Source organism: Mytilus edulis, chromosome 9 (genome assembly GCF_963676685.1).
Source record: "Mytilus edulis chromosome 9, xbMytEdul2.2, whole genome shotgun sequence".
NCBI classification, from domain to species: Eukaryota; Metazoa; Mollusca; class Bivalvia; order Mytilida; family Mytilidae; genus Mytilus; species Mytilus edulis.
This window is the reverse complement of record NC_092352.1, coordinates 37,834,827-37,853,335: the sequence shown is the minus strand read 5'-3', so window position 1 is coordinate 37,853,335 and position 18,509 is coordinate 37,834,827. Positions and strand designations below refer to the sequence as shown.

Sequence of the window (18,509 nt, the reverse complement as noted above, 5' to 3'; positions counted from 1 at the left end):
TCTCCTTCAACAGATCTACTTAATGCACCGAAAGCAGAATTACGTGAATAAGATATGATTCGTTTCCTGAAATAAGAAAATAAAAAGTTTTCTGAACTCACTTATTCTGAGCATATAAATGAAAACACAGCTGTGAACGTGTTATAGTATTTGACTATTATAAGTATACACATTTACATTCAGAAAGTACATACGGTGTGAACATGTATTAAGCATATACATGTCGATGAACGATATTTAAATATAAACTCTCCTTTCCCGAAATATTCATCAGTTTGGATAATACGCAGCTTATCCCTCAGTCAAAGTTGACTTTAGATGAATTTGGCTATCTATTTTAGGTATTTTTTTGTCATACACATGTGTCTGTAGCTCTTCAACGGTTTCGGTACTTATATATCTTCGGATTTCAAATGTTTGGCTTCGAGCGTTTCTGATGAAGGTAAATCCAGAAAAGCGCTTCGGATGCATAAAATTATTAAACGTGTTGTTTTCAATTTTTTATTAGGCCGAAGTTAAATTTCATTAAATCTGATGCATTGTTAAGGTTTAGTGCAATGTTCTCTTACTATAACCATCGCATATATTTGATAGGTTCCCAGATTTCCTATTGCAAATCACAATTTCTGTCCCCTTTCTGGCTTCCTATTAATGGTAACCAATTACCGCAAATATATCGCTCAGAGTAGTCTTTGGAACCTATTTATTAGATTTAAATCAAATTTGTTCATGCTCCGAAAATGCACGAAATGTTAACCACTGAATGATAGGAAGAATTAATCAATAGATCAGATATAGACATGCTTTACATTTCACACGCGCACATACGATCAAAGCTTATAAACATCCTAGTTGAACATATAAATACCACTGAATATCATATTTACCTTTTTCTTTCATAAAGAAACAGAATCACAACTACCGCTATACCAACAGTTATCAAGGAGCCAACAATGGTAATAACTGAGAGAGAAAAAACATGTAGTCACAACAAAACTATATCAATAATATAAAAATTTACATTGTATGCATCTTTTTTTCAAATGGTTATATTGAATATATTGTGTATGTTATTAAACTACTATATTCGAGTTACTGTTGGATTAGATAATAAGTAGATGTGGTATGTTTGATAATAACATAGAATTTAACAACTACAGGTCACCTTACGGCCTTTAACAATTATCAATACCTTTATCTTATAGTCAACTTTGACAGGACCGGGAATGATAAATGTAAAACAATTCAAACGAGAAAAACTAACGGCCTGATTTATGACCAAAATAATGAACGCAAATTTATATATGATAAATAGCAACAAACGAGAACCACTGAATTATAGGCTCCTTATTTGGAACAGGCTTATAAATAATGTGATGTGGTTAATAGAAATATCATGGCGAAAAGAAAAACGACTGAATAATCAACAGCAATCCCTAATTATAAGATGCATTGAGTTAGATTTCAGTGTTTATTTAAAGTTGACGCAAAAGTTCAGATCGTTGGAGTTTATTTTAAAATGTTTTTTTGATTTTGTCTTTTAATTACACAAAGCCATACACTTTTTGGTATTCGTTTAAGCCCGATATAGACATCTAATGCTTTTATATATATATTTGATGGGGTGTTGCCTCATTGGTTAATAGTCTTCATCTAGTAGGATGCATATCATGAAAACACATAACACCGAGTATAGCTTGCAGAATACTTACTTCCTTAAATGTCAAGTTAAGCCAGATTTACCGTATAGAAAACAATCCATATATCATTACCGCTAAAAGTGTTAAGTCATGACTTGTATATTCTGGTAATGTGATGTATTTGGTTACATTGAAGTCATATGAAACGTGTGACCGGTGAAAAATAATGTTAATCAAATTCTTGAACCAATGCATACATATATCATAAACTTAGTCGTCTGAGCACGATGCTATCAATTTTTTTTCGCATGCATTTGGTATAATCGTCAATAAATATTTCAATCGGTCCGTGTTGTTTTGAAAAAACGGCAGCTAATTAAAGGTCGTGTGTGTGTTTAGAAGCCGAAGTTTAACGATTGTCATCCTTTTGTAAACAATAAAAAAAGACGTATGGATATTCAGGTAACACGTGTACAACAGGTACAATAAGATATAGTTTATCTTGATGAAAGAGCGATGTTAACGTTTGTTTTTTTCATTCGCACTTGCGTATTGCAATCACCGAAGTTTTACGGGAAAGGTCACGACGAGGTAACTGCATATACAGAAAATATGTCAGCGAATTGTTTGCTGGAAGCAAGAAATTAAAAAAAGTCAACATCTTCTAAATTTGTAAAAAAATATAGAATTTTTGTGAGAAAAAAGTAGATGTACATTAGAGTTTTATAATATAAACTATCCATTTAGTTATAAAATTACATATACATATTTTTTTAATTTGAAGTTTCATATGACTTAAGGTTAACTGAATAAAAAACCGACGAGATTATGATAACGATTAATCGAATTAATAGTGTTTTCATGAGACACATTCAATGTTACAACTTGGTATGTTATACCAAAGGAAATATGGCTATGTGTATTTGGCAATTTTTCCTTCAAAATTTGTGTGCTGTACATCATACCTGTGACTTTAATCGTATTTGATAGAACCAATGGGTTTGTGTCAGGTGATGATGTGGTAGAGACATAGGAGATAACTGTCATGTTCTGTTGAGTTTTAGATCGATCTTTCATGCTATTGATATCTGTTAAATAAAGGAGTTGGTCAGGGTCGATTTTGGCCTCAAATTTCAGGTTCATCTAACGAAGGATTTTGGACATTTTTTAAACACGTGTCTATTTCAATTGATCCAATTAGTTTATGTGAAAGATTTTAACTGATTTAGTCATTAAAAACGCTCCGACTTAAGCTAAGTATGAAAAATCTTTCAAATATGCCAAAAAACGTAATTTTTTAGATGGTTTTTGTCAAAATTGAAAGTGGCCGCATCCGTGTTCATCCTCAACCTTTATATATGTTATGTAATATCATCAAATACAACTTACATTTTAATATTATGAATGAACATGAATGCGGCCACTTTCATTTATGACGGAACCCGTCTAAAATTTAACTAAAATACTAAAATTATGATGATTTCAGTAATTTAGCATGACTTAATGATGCTTGTACCCGATATATATGCATTGTATTGTCAAATACAGCCCATATTTATGTAGCAGAAGCATTGTTCTTTCCAGTAAATAGCTAAACGATTACATTTTCTTAATTTTGTAAAACTGCTATATTTCGGGGTCAAAAAGGGGTCTTACTAAACCTACTCCTTTAGAAAATTTAAGTATCGACAGTAACAAAGAATAAAGGGCAATTATTCATATGTCTTCGTTAAAAGTAAAATCTTTTTGATAGTAAAATCACGAACTCCGAGGAAAATTCAATCGTAAAGTCCCTAAAATAGTCAAAATATAGGTACAAGCAGTCATCACTGTGTTACAATCTTATAATAAATAATTGAACAATAAAACATAAAAGCATCTATCAAATTAAAAACACATTCATTGCTTGTTTGACGTCAGAAAATTCAAACGTCACATAGGAAGACATTTTTTTTGTTCAATGTTTATTCAAAATTTGTATTTATTATGTCTGTTTTGTTCACGCATTATTGTAAATATAACGGAATTTGATGAGACTGTCGTACAAGTGAGAGGTTTAGCGCTATAAAACCATGTTCAATGCACCATTTTTTACATTTGAAAATGCCTGTACCAAGTCAGGTGTATGACAGTTGTTGTCCATTCGTTTGATGTGTTTTGTCATTTGATTTTGCCATGTGATTAGGGACTTTTCGATTGAATTTTCCTCTGAGTTCAGTATTTTTGTGATTTTACTTTTTAGATAAAGAGGAACTTTCATTAACATATATTATCAACAAAACAAGATCTACAAATAGGTTTTATACACATATTGCAATTATAAGTCAAATGAAACTGTTATACTGTTAACTGTAGTAAAGATTGATAGATTCTTTAGTGTAAAAAATATTCAGAAAAGTTGTTCTTACCTCTTTCACTTCCGGTCTCGCATAGTGCTGAATAGTTAAGATTACAAGACATCGGAACATACTGAAAACTTTCATTGAGTAATAAACATTTCACATTATGAAAGTTGGCAGTCTCATCTGAAATAATAAATACATCTTATTTGAGTCGCAATTTGAGAGAAAACGTAATGGATAATGATGAGGACGACAACAAAGAGTTCTATTACTACGACCTCTTGAAGACAATGGTTTTCTATTATTGTTTAAAATCTTAAAAGGGTTTTAAAAAAGAACACGAGAAAGTACGCTTCCAATCTACATTAAATTACAAGTATTGTCTTATCTTGAAATCGAAAAAAAAGATAGATATAATTTAACCGAGACATGAATGTCAGAAAGACAAGGTGTGCAGACTGTCTTTTTTTTTATTAACAAATACTGTCCTCGAGGAGTTATTGTTTTTACTGGCGATATGTACCTTTGTTTATGCAATTGTGCTATCATTTTGAACAAATTTTTAAAAAGAATGCAACTATTAATATAAAAAAATTATCAGAAAGACAAGATCTACTTTATTCAGTAAACTTTTCGTAAGAGCTTTTGTCCTTTAATGACGATAATTATCTAATGTTTTAGTTGTTTGAAGAAAATTAAAATCGATAGCTAGAAACCGTAAGTGGTCCGAGTACACATTTATCGTCCTTTGATTTTCGTTGTCCACGATTATAGTCTTTGTGTGGACAGTGTGTTACTTGCCGATTTTTGTTATACCCCTTCCAAATTTATTTCTACGTGTTTTATGCCTCATAAAGCAAGTTGGGCGGTTAAATGAAACTGTAAAAAAAATTGGGTCATAAATATTAATGTAAAGTAGTGATTAGGTCCAGCTGTCCAGCTGAAAAAGGTCAAAAATTAGCACTTCGGAGCTGTCAAAAGATTTCAAGACCCCCTTAACATAAAATTGTCCATATTTTGAGTTAGAGCTGATGAATTTTTCTATAATGTTGATATAATTTGTCCCAAAAGTAGTACAACACACTGTTAAAATATTTTTGAGAAAGCGCAGGTGGGAGTTTTTTAATTTTCATTTATTGTCTAAAAGAAATGCACTACGAATTAACTGTGTACTCGGACCTAAGAGGTGAAATCAGGAAATGTAGCATCTGTACTGTGGCATCTTCCCTGAATGATTTAATGGTGTCAATTTGTCAAATAGCATAAAACTAAAGGAATAAAACTTTTATTTGATAGAAATTCTGCAAAAATGATCAATTTTAGCATTATATGGTCAAAATAAACATTTCATAATTTTTTCAATTTTGATGCATAAGTGGTATTCTGACTTTCTATCTGACATGTTTTCATATGTCAATTTTTCTGTTTCTATGCTTTAATATAGTTGTATTACTCATTTGTGAACTCTGAATCTACAGAAAAGAAGATTATCTCAGACAATATGAGCAAAATGTGTGGTATAAATGACCCTCGTCTAACGCCCTGTTTGGATCAAGTTAAATGTAAGGAGCATGGCACATAAAGTTGAAGTCCATAATAAAGACCTCACTAAATTTCTATAAAAAAAACACTTAGCAATGTCTTTTGTACCTGTTTCATTTCTCATAATATCTTTCTTTACTTCTGTAGGATTGCATGTGCTTCAAATATAAGCCTGTTGAGACTAAAATTGCATGCAAGTTTTTCACTCAAAAGTGAAAAATCTTTGTATCAGACCATACTGTCTGCTAAAAAAGTTGAATGTAAGAGCCTTTTTGTGCTCAGATTTATTGTATCATGTCACCTGAGTATAGAAATTATAGAAAAGACACAAATTTTTATTTCCTATAGCTTCAAAATGCATTTTTAAATGTAAATATGTGCTACGGCCTAAATTGACCCTACATTATTTTTTAGTCTTACTTGGCCTAAGACTCGTTTAAACTAATATGATATGTTATTTGTAAGTTTTCTTTCCATTTAAAGTACATTAAATACATAATTTCGTGGATACATAAGTTCGTGGACCTCCGGAAATCCTAAATATCTCGCATGCGTGTTATTGTTATGACGTCATCACTCGCATGTTTTGATTGCTATAGGATATCCCTACAACGTCAACATACAAAAATGAATCTCGTACTTTCTAGCAAGGTAAGACAGTTTACTTATTTATTTAATGACCAAAATGGCGGATTTTACTTATTACCTAATTTGACTGATTTCCATCGACCCATATATATTTATTCCAAAGCTATAATCCCAAATCCAAGTGTCGTCTGTTTACTCTACTGTCAAATGAACAATATCACGTGACTAACAAGGAGATTCCCTGTCGGCCAAAAAAATCTATGGAACGCAATCAGTGTCATAATCGTAAATGTTTTCAATGTATTTTAGCGATAAAAGATGAGTTTTGTTTCATCAAATGAACTTCCAAGAAGTTATTGAGCAAAGTTTTTGTCAATTAAATTCAACTTGCGTTGATAACTAGGTTTTATAGAGGATTTGTATAATTTTAATGTATTTTGAATTTGTTTGTTCTGTGTATCACAAAATTATTAATGTGATTTTTTTTAATATTTTACAGGTTCAACTTAAAAGACAGAAATATAAGTCATATTCACCAACAAAACTGACTAATGCTTATCTAGATGTCACTGACAACAAGCTTAGTGTTGCCAAGGCTGCAAGGAAGTATTGTCTTCCTGAACAGACATTGAGAGATCGTGTATTGGGCCACATCTCTGTAGACAATGTCAAGTCAGGACCACCACCAGTGTTTGATTGTGAACAGGAGGCAAGATTGGTTCAGCACATAAAAGAAATGGGTGCAGTAGGTTATGCTTACACTAGAACTGAAGTGGTGGATCTTGGATCCGAGTATGCTGTCCACTTGGGGATGAGAAGAAAAGATGACAAGCATCTTTCTCTGAGATGGTTTTACGGCTTCATGGGTAGATGGCCAGAACTTAAAGTATGGAGACCCAAAACCATCTCAGAGCTTCGAGCAAAGGCAACATCAAGGACATCAATATATAGGTACTTCGATGAACTTGATCGTTTAATGGAAAAATATGAGCTTAAAGACAGGCCCCAGAGCATTTATAATGTCGACGAAAAGGGTTTACAACCAAACTATAAACCCCCAAATGTTGTAGCATCTGCAGAGTATGTACCCTCTACCTTGTCCTCAGAAAAAGGCCAAACAACAACGGTAATGGGATGTGGTAACGCCTTAGGACATCAAATTCCACCGTATTTCATTTTCGCTGGTAAACGTATGAGACAGGAGTTGTTAGAAGGGGCCACACCTGGTGCTGATGGGTCTGTCAGTGAAACTGGATGGTCCAATTCAGAGATTTTTCAGTCATATCTGGAAACTCATTTCATCAAATATGTAACTGGAATGCAAGACAAACATACTCTTCTTCTCTATGATGGTCACAGGACACACATAACACCGGATATAATTGATTGGGCAGTTGAGAAAAAAATTATCTTGTATGTTTTGCCTCCTCATACTAGCCATGTTCTTCAGCCCATGGATGTTGGTTGTTTTGGGCCCTTTGCAAGAATATACAGTTCCGAATGTCACAAATTCCAACGCACCAATTCATCTGTAATTAACAAGTACAACTTATGTTCTATTGCCTGCAAATCTTACAACTCTTTCTCCAACAAATTTACAGTCTGCTTTCCGTAAATCAGGTATATACCCATTAAATAGAGATGCTATTGATCAGTCATTGTTTTCAATTTCTGATGCCATGCAAAAACAGAGCCGACTAGAGGAAAATACATGTACAACAGTTGAAGATATCCCTGCCATTGAAAACATAACGACTGAACCAGTAAATGTAATGTCCAATTCAGAGATCAATGCTGACACAGAACCTATATCATCAAACCTTGAAAATGGAAGCATCCAAATTTATGTTGCTGAAAAAATTACTGTGGAAAAAACGGATGAAAATACAGCTTTCTTCAATTCTAAATAACAAATTTGTCAAAAAGAAATCCACCAAAAAAGGAAAGACGTTCCATCTACAAGATAGTAGCTGGAAAAGCCATAACAGAACCAGAGACACGTGAAAAAATAAATGAATACATTGAGCAATCAAAGTCAAAGACCAAGGCAACAACCAACAATAAATCAACAAAACCTAAAGTTAATCAAAATCCTAAGAAAACAACTACTAAACGAAAGCAAAATGATTCATCACCTTCTGTCACTACAACAACCACAAACAAGAAACCAAGGCCTAACCAACAAGAGTCTCAACAACCAGGTCCATCAGGACTGCAGAACATAGTCGTTTCTGATGACTCAATATCAGATGAAGATGATCAAGATGATAGCACTTTGTGTTGTGTTTGCAACATGTGGCAGCCGAAGGAGTTACAAGATTGCATCTCCATTGTATTCACACAATGGGCCAAATGTGAATATCTACAGTGTGATCATTGGACTCATCTCAAATTTTGCTGTGATGTTTCCGTCCTACGCAGATCAGATAAATTTTACTGTCCATGTCATGGCTTACCCTGCAAACAGAAAGAGACTGAAGAATAATGATGATGACATAAATTTGTAAATAGTTTGACAGTTTTCAGTTATTTATATTTAACATTTAAACTACGGTTCTTTATTAACACTTACAGTTGGATATGTTTAAGTTGTGAACATTTGCTTGATTTTATAATATGGATTTTATCTTCTGTGGACTGAAAAAGTTAATCATGATTCTGAAAGAAAAAAAATATATTGACTGAACTGTGGCTTTAAGCATATTTTTTTTAATTAAAGGTAAGTAAAAATAATTGTTAATATTAACTTTTAATTCTATTTTTGTTACTTTTAATAATTTTACTAATTTTTTAAAACTGAATTTTTTCATCTTTTATTTTTCATTTTGTTTTTCTTTGATTTTTGTAAGGTTTTCAGTCTCAAAAAATAAATAAATAAATACTTGGTCTTGAAAACTGTTTTTGTTTTCACTGCACTGAGCATGTCCACAAATATGCTTGAATGAAATAACAATGTTATGCTCACCACTGGGCTTCCATACTGTGTGTTCTTCTTGTGTTATTTTTAGAACGAACTTTTTCCACGAAAATAGGTGACGTACTTGGCATCATATGCCGATTTGTGTACACTAGAAATGTAGGTCATATCAAATAAACTAGCTAACGGAAAGAATCAAACTAAATTGTATTAATTTAATGAAGTTCTAAGGTAACATTATCGACATAAAAAACAATTGGTTGTTTTTTAGTTTTACCGCATTCCGTTTGAATAGTCTTATATCCACGAATATAGGTGACACTACCGTACATATGTAAGGATTGTTTATAATCAAAAAGCTTCACAAATTGAAAATTGCTGGAAAATATAACATCTTCATGTAAGGCACCCCTTCATTGGAAACCTCCATTTTTAAGCACAGGCTCATATAAATTTGACTTTTGAATAATTATGCTAAGTCTGATATATCAAATGAGTACTCTATTGCTTTAAATTCATGATATATTATATATTAAGGCATTTTAAAAGTATTTTTTTGCAATATTTAAATTTTAAAAGCCCCAAATGTTAATAGTTGAAATTTCTCAATTTTAACGTCTAAATTTAACACGCAAATTTGGATATAGAATTAATCATATTGTCTATAATATATATCCTATTGCTATGAAACTTTGTAAGCAGTCTTATAATAAATTAAGCTTTAGTCATACCAAGTTTTATTAAAATTGGTCAACTTTTTCTATCCAATTAGGTCCGATTACACAGTTATCGTCCTGCGATTTTCGTTGTCCATGAATATAGTCCTTAGTGTGGACAGTGGGTTACTTGCCAATTTTTGTTATACCCCTTCCAAATTTAATTCTCCATGGCTTATGCCTCATAAAGCAAGTTGGGGGGTGAAATGACACAGTAAAAAAATTTGGGTCATAAATATTAATGTAAAGTAGTGATTAGGTCCAGCTAAAAAAGGTAAAAAATTAGCACTTCGGAAGCTGTCAAAAGATTTCAAGACCCCCTTAACATAAAATTGTCCATATTTTGAGTTAAAGCTGATGAAGTTTTCTATAATTTTGATATAATGTGTCTCAAGAGTAGTACAACACACTGTAAAATTATTATTGAGAAAGCGCAGGTGGGATTTTTTTAATTTTCATTTATTGTCTAAAAGAAATGCACTACGAAATAACTGTGTACTCGGACCAAGTGAACTTGACCGAAATTGTCAGTTTCAAAATTGTTGGAAACTGCTAAATTAAAAATCCCACTCTAGTTGTTATGATCAGGACAGCTAATTGTACACATTTCATTTGATATCTGGGTTTAAATCTAAGACAAAACTAGACAATCAAAATAGTATAAAATGGTTGTCGGACTTACTACTAATTTCAGCGAGAGTCTTATTCATTATCCATTTGATTACAGGTCGTCTGTAGTATGTTATCCCATTCTCCACTTTGCAGAAGTTGTCAAAATCAGTAGCAGTAGTGTATGAAAATTTTCAAAGTTATGAAATTTAGAAAAAAACAATGATATTAAAATAATTGTAAAATGTGCTTGATATTTTTTTTTTTAATGTTATTTTACAAATATTGATAACAAATACTTTTGTTTGTCCATTTTTAATCTATATAACTTCTTCTATTATGTTGTTTGTTTATCAGACCAATTGACATATGAATTGCACTCAACATTTATTTTATTTGTATTACTCAATTCAAGAGGGCAATTATCATAATGTGTCACCATGTAATAAATGATTAGAAGCTATATAATTGTTCCATTTGTCCGAATTCAAATTTATTTAACCAGAAATAATATTATTAATCCATATAAATGTATAGATCAATATTGGATATATTATGTTGATGTTTATACACAGCTAGTAGAAAAATATATTAAGCATAATACCCTCTTGTTCATAAACTGTATAAAATTTGGCGTCACCACATGGATCTTTCTCTGAACCAGGACAAATTAAATTGCAATTGTCCATCTTTGTCATCGCCATGTTAGACAATGAGTTTAAACAAGCACACCATTTATCCTGATAAATTGATAAATGATAAACTATAGTTTATTAAAACAAAGTGTTGTATTGGCAAAATTCTCTTAATCAAATCTGTGTGTGTGATGTAAAAGTGATTTCGACCCATATGACCACGGAATATTCAATTTAAAAAAAAACAACAGCAGAAGGTCACCAACAGGTCTTCAATGTAGCGAGAAATTCCCGCACGAGTCGATCAACCTTTTTGCCGATTTTCATGTCGCTTGATTTACTTTAATGTGGACTTGTGATTCTCTTACCGTATTTAACACTTTTGACTATTGTGTTGTCCGTTTTGTTTCGATGTTTATTCTGATAGTCTTTCTGATTGTATTCAATAAATGTTGAACAAATGACCTCTAAGACTTTGTTGATATATGACTGTCAAATATTGTTGCTCATGTTAATCTAATATTTAGATATTTGGTTGAATATTTCCGCGGATATAGTTAAATTTTATCATTTTCGCACATATTCAGTGTGAAGGTATAAATCACCAACCTCTCATAATTAGGCATAATGGTAACACACCAAGATTTAAATAGAGGATAAGATTTCATTTTTATTACATTGTAGCTATAGTTATCGCCAAAGGTTTCCGAAATTAGCCAGTATGAAGGATTTCCGCAACAAAAGCCCAAAATGAGTAAAATTGAGATTTTCACACTTTATACCTTTGACAGCATTCAGCAAAAAACCTTCAGTATTGTAGCACTTTTTGAATGCTTAAATCGATGGAAATTATAGTGATCTCCAAAATATAACATATATTAACCGTGCAGTAGGTTGGTCCTTTAATTATTTTTTTTACACATATATATTTTGTCACCGTATTTTAGATCTGTTTTTTTTCTTTTTGCTTTTAGAACCTTGTTGGTCCTTACTTTTCAGTCATCTCCCGCGCTACAGTTAATATTGCACACATTTTTGAAGAACTCCGATTTTCAATAATACCTTCTCTCCAAAGGTTCTCCCCATAACTATTCCAATTAACAACACTTCTTAAACAAAAACATCCTATTGACATTGACTTTGTCATAACAGTTATGGTTAACTTTAACAAATTCTGACTTTGTTGGAGAGCTGTCTCATTGGCCCCAATACCACATCTTCTTATATCTAGTTATGTAGTAAACAGTTTGTAGAAAAGATACTGCAATAAAGTTCCAGTTTCACAAGTAAGAAAGTACAATGAGTTTTATACAATCAAGAATTTAAGCACTTGACTAGGCAAACTAAACTAACATGGGCGTTCCTCAACCTGTGCCATATGGCTAGCAGACGCTTTGATTTATAATACACATACACAATTTGCTAGTGGCCTCATTAAAGGAGTAGGTCCAGAAAGACCCCTTTCTGACTTTAAAATATAGCAGTTTTACAAAATTACTAAAATGTGAACTTTTAGCTATTTATAAGAAATTAGAATGCTTCTGCTATATAAATATGAGCTGTTTTTTACAATACAATGCACATATATCGGGAACTATCATCATAAAGTCATGCTAAATTACTGAAATCATCACCATTTTAGCATTTTAGTTAAATTTTAGACGGTTTCCGTCTTGAATGAAAGTGGCCGCATTTGTGTTCATTCCTAATATTGAAATGTAAGTTGTACTTGATTATAATACATAACATATATAAAGGTTGAGGATGACCACGGATACGGACACTTTCATTTTTGACAAAAAAAATCTAAAAAGTGACATTGTGTGACATATTTGATAGATTTTTCATATTAAAGCTTGAATCTTGGAGTTTTTACTCACTAAATCAGTTAAAATCTTTCACATAAACTAATTGAATCAACTGAAAAAGACACTTAAGTGTTTACAAAGTGTCCGAAATCTTTCGTCAGATGAATCAGAAATTTGAGGCCAAAATCGGCCCGTACCGGACCTACTCTTTTAACAATCAAATATACAATTATTACTATTTTGTTTCTTTGTAATTATGAATATTACCTTTAAAGCAAAAAAAATGTTTCTCCTGCATTTGTAGGAACATGCTGACGTTATATTCCGTTCGAAACGAGAATGAGAATAAGGATACGCAGGTGTATCCCAAGTTCCTATATTGTTAAAACAACCTGCAATATAAAGAGAAAAAAAAACATGTGCTATTCTATATGATAATTCGACCGTAATGCTTTCTTTTAATATACTGATGGCTTTTTTTTTCTGTAACTGTTAGCATTACCTTTTCCACTACTGAAATAAAAACAGACCTTACACCTCATTCAAATTGTGAAAAAGTTCCAATCATCTCTTGAGTGTTCTGTGGTGACCTAGTTCACCGTTACAAGATACCTGTTTCAATTCGTTATTAAGCAACTATTCCGTCTTCCTGACTTCGTTATTGACTCGTAATTATCTTTTGTCTTTTTGGACTATTATTTCAGTTTCATCTTTGTTTGCTCACACTGGTATCAGTATACTTTTTATACTATTTAATATTTCTATGTTCCCAATGCAGCTAATTTTTTATACATCGTAATCATGATATAACAAATCTGTGTCTGTTATTTAAGGCGCTGGTAAGACCACACTTAGGATATGCAAATAGTGAATCCGTATAAAGTAAAAGACATTGAATCATAAGAAAATTACCAGAGACGAGCTTCTAGGATGCTATTATAATTAAATGACAAAAGTTACATAGAACGACTTCAAATACTGAAAGTTTAGACAAATGCATGGGGACATGATAGAAGATTTTAAAATACTGGCTAAAATATACGATAGTAAAGCAACTAGCAATCTGTTCACTGTGAACAACAGTACTGCTAGAGGTCATAAATTTTAAATTAACAAAAAAAGATGTTAATGAAATGTGCGTAAACACTTCTTTACAAACAGAATGATAGACACATAGAACAGCTTACCAGAACACATTGTAACAACCACAGAAGTGAAAACATTTGAAAACAGACTAGACACTTACTTGAATAATCATCAATTGAAATTAGACTATACAATTTAATAGGGAAAACACACGATTAGAGTAACCGGAAGAGAAGACACTACGGTAGAAGAAAAGACAGAGATAAACACAGAAGAGCATCAGCTTCTGCATTCATTACGAACGTAAGTAAACGTATGTAGGTATGTTAAATATAAAACAGATATAGTTTATGAATATTAATATAATAAAACAATTTTCAAAAGTCAGAAGATACAGTTTTTACGTTACCTACCTCTGTGAACCATCCATTGTGTCTGTAAATACAAACCACTCAACCAGACTTTTGTAACGTTTAATTCTTTAACATGTTTAAAAGTGCTCAGTTTACAGTAATTAAAGCTTTCAAACCAGTTCATCTTTGTTTTGCTTGCCGTCAGGTCAGATCCTAGACATGGTAATAGAGAAAAGTTCAAATCTGGTAAGCAATATTAGTTTTAACTACTAGTGCATTGTCATGATTGGCATGAAGGGAAGAAAATCAAGTCGGTCGCTAAAATGCGATGTTTTTTTCAAAGTAAATGGCATTAATTTTGTCATTTTTGCAAAACAGTTAATTTCTCAAATGAAACGTATGGGAAATGTATGATATTTACCTCACGTTTCGTAATAAGACATTGTGATATCAGATATATCAGGTTAGCAGTAAGTTGCAAAACATGCATCAATGGTTAGGGTTAATGGCAAATTAACAGATGCCCAACATGAAATGTATAATAAAGGGTTGAAGGCCTTATTTAAACTAAAAAAATGTTTCTCAGGTCATAAACCAAAAATAAAAACTCTCATTCATGTTTTTGACCATACAGTTAAATCCGTCTTAATGTATGGCAGTGAAATATGGGGTGAAATTAACTTTCACAAACTAAACACTCAAGGGGATAACTATTTCAAAAAACTATGTGGAGACCTGGCAGTAGAGAAGGCTCATTTAAGCTTTTGTAAATTTATACTTTGAGTAAGTAAAAAAGCAACAAATGTTGCAGTTATGGGTGAACTGGGCAGATATCCTCTATTTTTGGAGGTTTTGTTAAATATGTTTAAATATTATATACGTTTAAAAAAATCTGATGACTTATTATTAAAAGAGGCTTTCAACCTCTCAAAATATCTACATGATGAGCAGAAAAAGAGCTGGTATACCAGTATTCAAACTTTATTTAAATACTTTAGCATCAATGAAAATTATGCACTTAATTTAAAGACGAAGTTAAAAAACTATTTATGCAAAAAGATGCAATCAAAATATGATTTAATATGGCAAACTGAGCTAAATAATGATTTCAGAGGCAATAAACTATATGGTAACAAGCTCAGAACTTATAGACTTTTTAAAAGCAGATTTTGCTTAGAAAATTACCTTTTGTATGAAAATTTTAGATATAGACATTATTTTACAAAATTCCGTATCAGTGCTCACGATTTAGAGATTGAGAGGGGAAGGTACAAAAATCTGACAGTGTCAGAACGTATCTATAAATTGTGCGGTACTGAGGTTGAGGATGAAATTCATTTTCTTCTTCAGTGCCACAAACTTTCAAATATTCGTTTCAACTTTTTAAATGAAATAAAACAACGGTTTAAAAATTTTAGTGGTTTAGATATTAAATTACAATTTATTTGGCTTATGTCCTTTGAAGATACTTTCATACTCCAAAAACTCGGAGAATTATTGGAAAGTTTATCCTCATATAGGAAAGTTTCCTTAAATGATATATAGATATAGAAATGCCCAGTGACCCCTCTTATATTATTAAACACTGTGCTTGTTGTATTCTTGTACTTGTCTTAATAAATATTTTTTGGTTTGGTTGTTTTTTTGTTTTTTTTTTATAACATTGTGTCTTAATCATATTGAATCACTTGTAATCATTTGTATGTAATTAATGTTGATTGTTCTGCTCCTTGTGGGCGCTTTGATTAGCAATAAAATATATTTGAATTTGAATTTGCATCAAAGTGCATCGGGTTTCAACGCTTTAACAGGCACTAACTTTTAACGCTAACTAGGGACAGTAACATTTCTACATAAAAAGGCACACTATAGAATATCAATTGAAATGGCGTACTTAACTCGATCAAAAATATATTTAAACAAAAACAAGTGAATAAACACTGAACGAAAATGTTTGATCTATGACACAATATAAATACAATATTAAAACATACGTGTCTATTTTAAATAGACGTTACAAGTAGTTGACGGGTGTAGGTGTAATACCACTATTGATTTCCCCCTATTAGTCGCACTTTCAAAAAAATGTGCAGAAGTTGTCATTGTTTCACATAAAGAAATACTTGGCATCAGTAAAGTTTAATCCTGTGCAGTACTATAAAAAAAATCACATACCATTTTATTGCATACAAGAAAATAACCATCAATGGAAATTAATCAATCAAATGTCTTTCCTTATCTAACCTGTGTACAAGGTTTAGGAACCATGTAACCTCAATTTTACATAATATTCTATAGACACCCCAAATAAAAAAATAAAAGTAATTTGAATTACTCAAGACATATGTTTATTAAACAGAAATGTTTACTGCAATAAAATGTAGGATTAATTACCTACAACTGTCAAATACAAGGGAATATTTTTTTCGACCTATTTCCGTATTACACTTGTAAATAAGTCAACTATTACCTAGAACAAAATAGCTTTAAATTTAACAGCGTACAAAGGTTATATCAAATATAATAATGTTTGTGTTAGGAGTAAAAGGGAAAACATTTTTTTTTTAAAGTAAAAAAATTGTTGTTTCGAGTACGAGTAAAGAAATAAAAATTTATCATCATACTTAATACTTTCCAAAGGTGATACATATTAAAAAAGTGAGACGAGATATAACTCAAAATAATTCAGCATTGAATTACAGAATTATTATTTCGAGGTCAAATAAAGGCAACAGCAGTATACCGATATTCAAAAGTCATTAATCGATTGAGAGAGAACAAATCCGATTCGATTTCTAATCTGCAGAAGTCAGAAGATACAGTTTTTACGTTACTTACCTCTGTGAACCATCCATATGCATTGTGTCTGTAAATACAAACCACCCAACCAGACTTTTGTCCGAGTTGATTCTTATTATGTTATTTGATGTATTTTATAACAATTACAACAATGATAATACAGAATAGACAAATTACTTTTTGTTACATGTGTTCAAAGCAAATTCTAGATTGTGGTCACATATTCTATATTTCATGACTATAATAATCAACGGATTGGTAAATCTCGAATCAAAGGACAATTCTCTTTTATACATCCATACGATTGACCACATTATTTTCTCGCGTATTATTACATGCTATTTGGGTTATGGTACTGCGATTTCACCAGACATTGAAACTTTTTCTTGTCTGCTATTGTTATTAAAACAGTAACATATAGTGATTAAATAACCCATTTTAGTTGTTACAATTAATTGTACTTTTTTCACATGTTAAAATGTGTGATAAAGGAAATTCTATAACACCCCAAGAAAATGGCAAGTATAATCGGTGTTTGTATCTGTTCAGTCAGTATTCCTGGGCTCATTTTCATAACAACCCTATTCTTTAAAGAGGTTAAAAGGGTGTCAATAAAAATAATCAAACGTCCTTTTCTTATCGGATAATGTTTTTATTTGCAATATAAATTGGACATTGCTGAGGATTTTTTGCCTTTTTCTTTTTAAATTGACAACTATTATTATTTTTTTTTAATTTTGGCAAAATATTTAGTTGTAAAAAGCAGGAAGTAAATGAATAAATACCTGTATGTAAATCAGAAAAAAACAAGAACTCCAATAAGTGTAGCATAAACATCATTAGAATACTAGATTTCAATTTGTGTACGTTTTGATAACCAGGTTTTTTTTTCATCTCCATCACGTTAAAATCAATCTACAAATAGAATGATAACCGGAAATTTGTCTGTCATTATATACAATTATAATTGTCGAATGATGACTTTATTTTTTTTTGGAAAATTTAATTACATCAGAGGAAAACATTTATTTTTACCATAAAAGGGCACTCATATGAATAAGTTTACAAAATGTTTCAATTGAAACTAAGAATTTAATGCTTTTAATCAAGTCAAAGTTATATAGATAGAAATAGTTGTGATATCACTAAAGTACAGCATATCATCATTTTGGCAAATCACATAATTTATAATATAGTAATGATCCCAAATTTAACGTCAACTTTGGTTCAATTTCTCCATAATTCATAACAGTACGTTTTCAGCATAATTTACCTTTGTCCCAACTCAATCTGAAGAAAAGGTTTGTGTCCATGGATACACCATTATGGTGAGCACGTCTTGGTTGAAGAAAATTTTTGAATAAGTTTCGGTCTAGCTTTTAGAAAAGCCTTAATGTAAAAAAAGAATGCTTCAATCAATGGATTTTGACTATACATGTATGTCCAAATGTGCTGACTTTGGATATATAAATAA

The 18,509-nt window shown here is 31.3% G+C and overlaps 1 protein-coding gene and 1 long non-coding RNA gene across 2 annotated transcripts; one reads left to right on the top strand and one right to left on the bottom strand.

Moving 5' to 3' along the window:
- Nucleotides 1–890: 890 nt before the first annotated feature.
- Nucleotides 891–4,163, bottom strand: LOC139490310 (uncharacterized). Its single transcript, XR_011656276.1, has 3 exons — nt 4,049–4,163; nt 2,606–2,728; nt 891–963 (listed from the first exon to the last, which is right to left on the bottom strand). It is a non-coding gene; the product is annotated as an uncharacterized lncRNA (long non-coding RNA).
- Nucleotides 4,164–6,025: 1,862 nt separating this feature from the next.
- LOC139488277 (uncharacterized) lies at nt 6,026–9,007 on the top strand. The gene is made up of 2 exons (XM_071273778.1): nt 6,026–6,175; nt 6,612–9,007. The coding sequence occupies exons 1-2, from the start codon at nt 6,074–6,076 to the stop codon at nt 7,725–7,727; spliced, it is 1,218 nt and encodes a 405-aa protein (XP_071129879.1). The 5' UTR covers nt 6,026–6,073; the 3' UTR covers nt 7,728–9,007.
- Nucleotides 9,008–18,509: the final 9,502 nt, after the last annotated feature.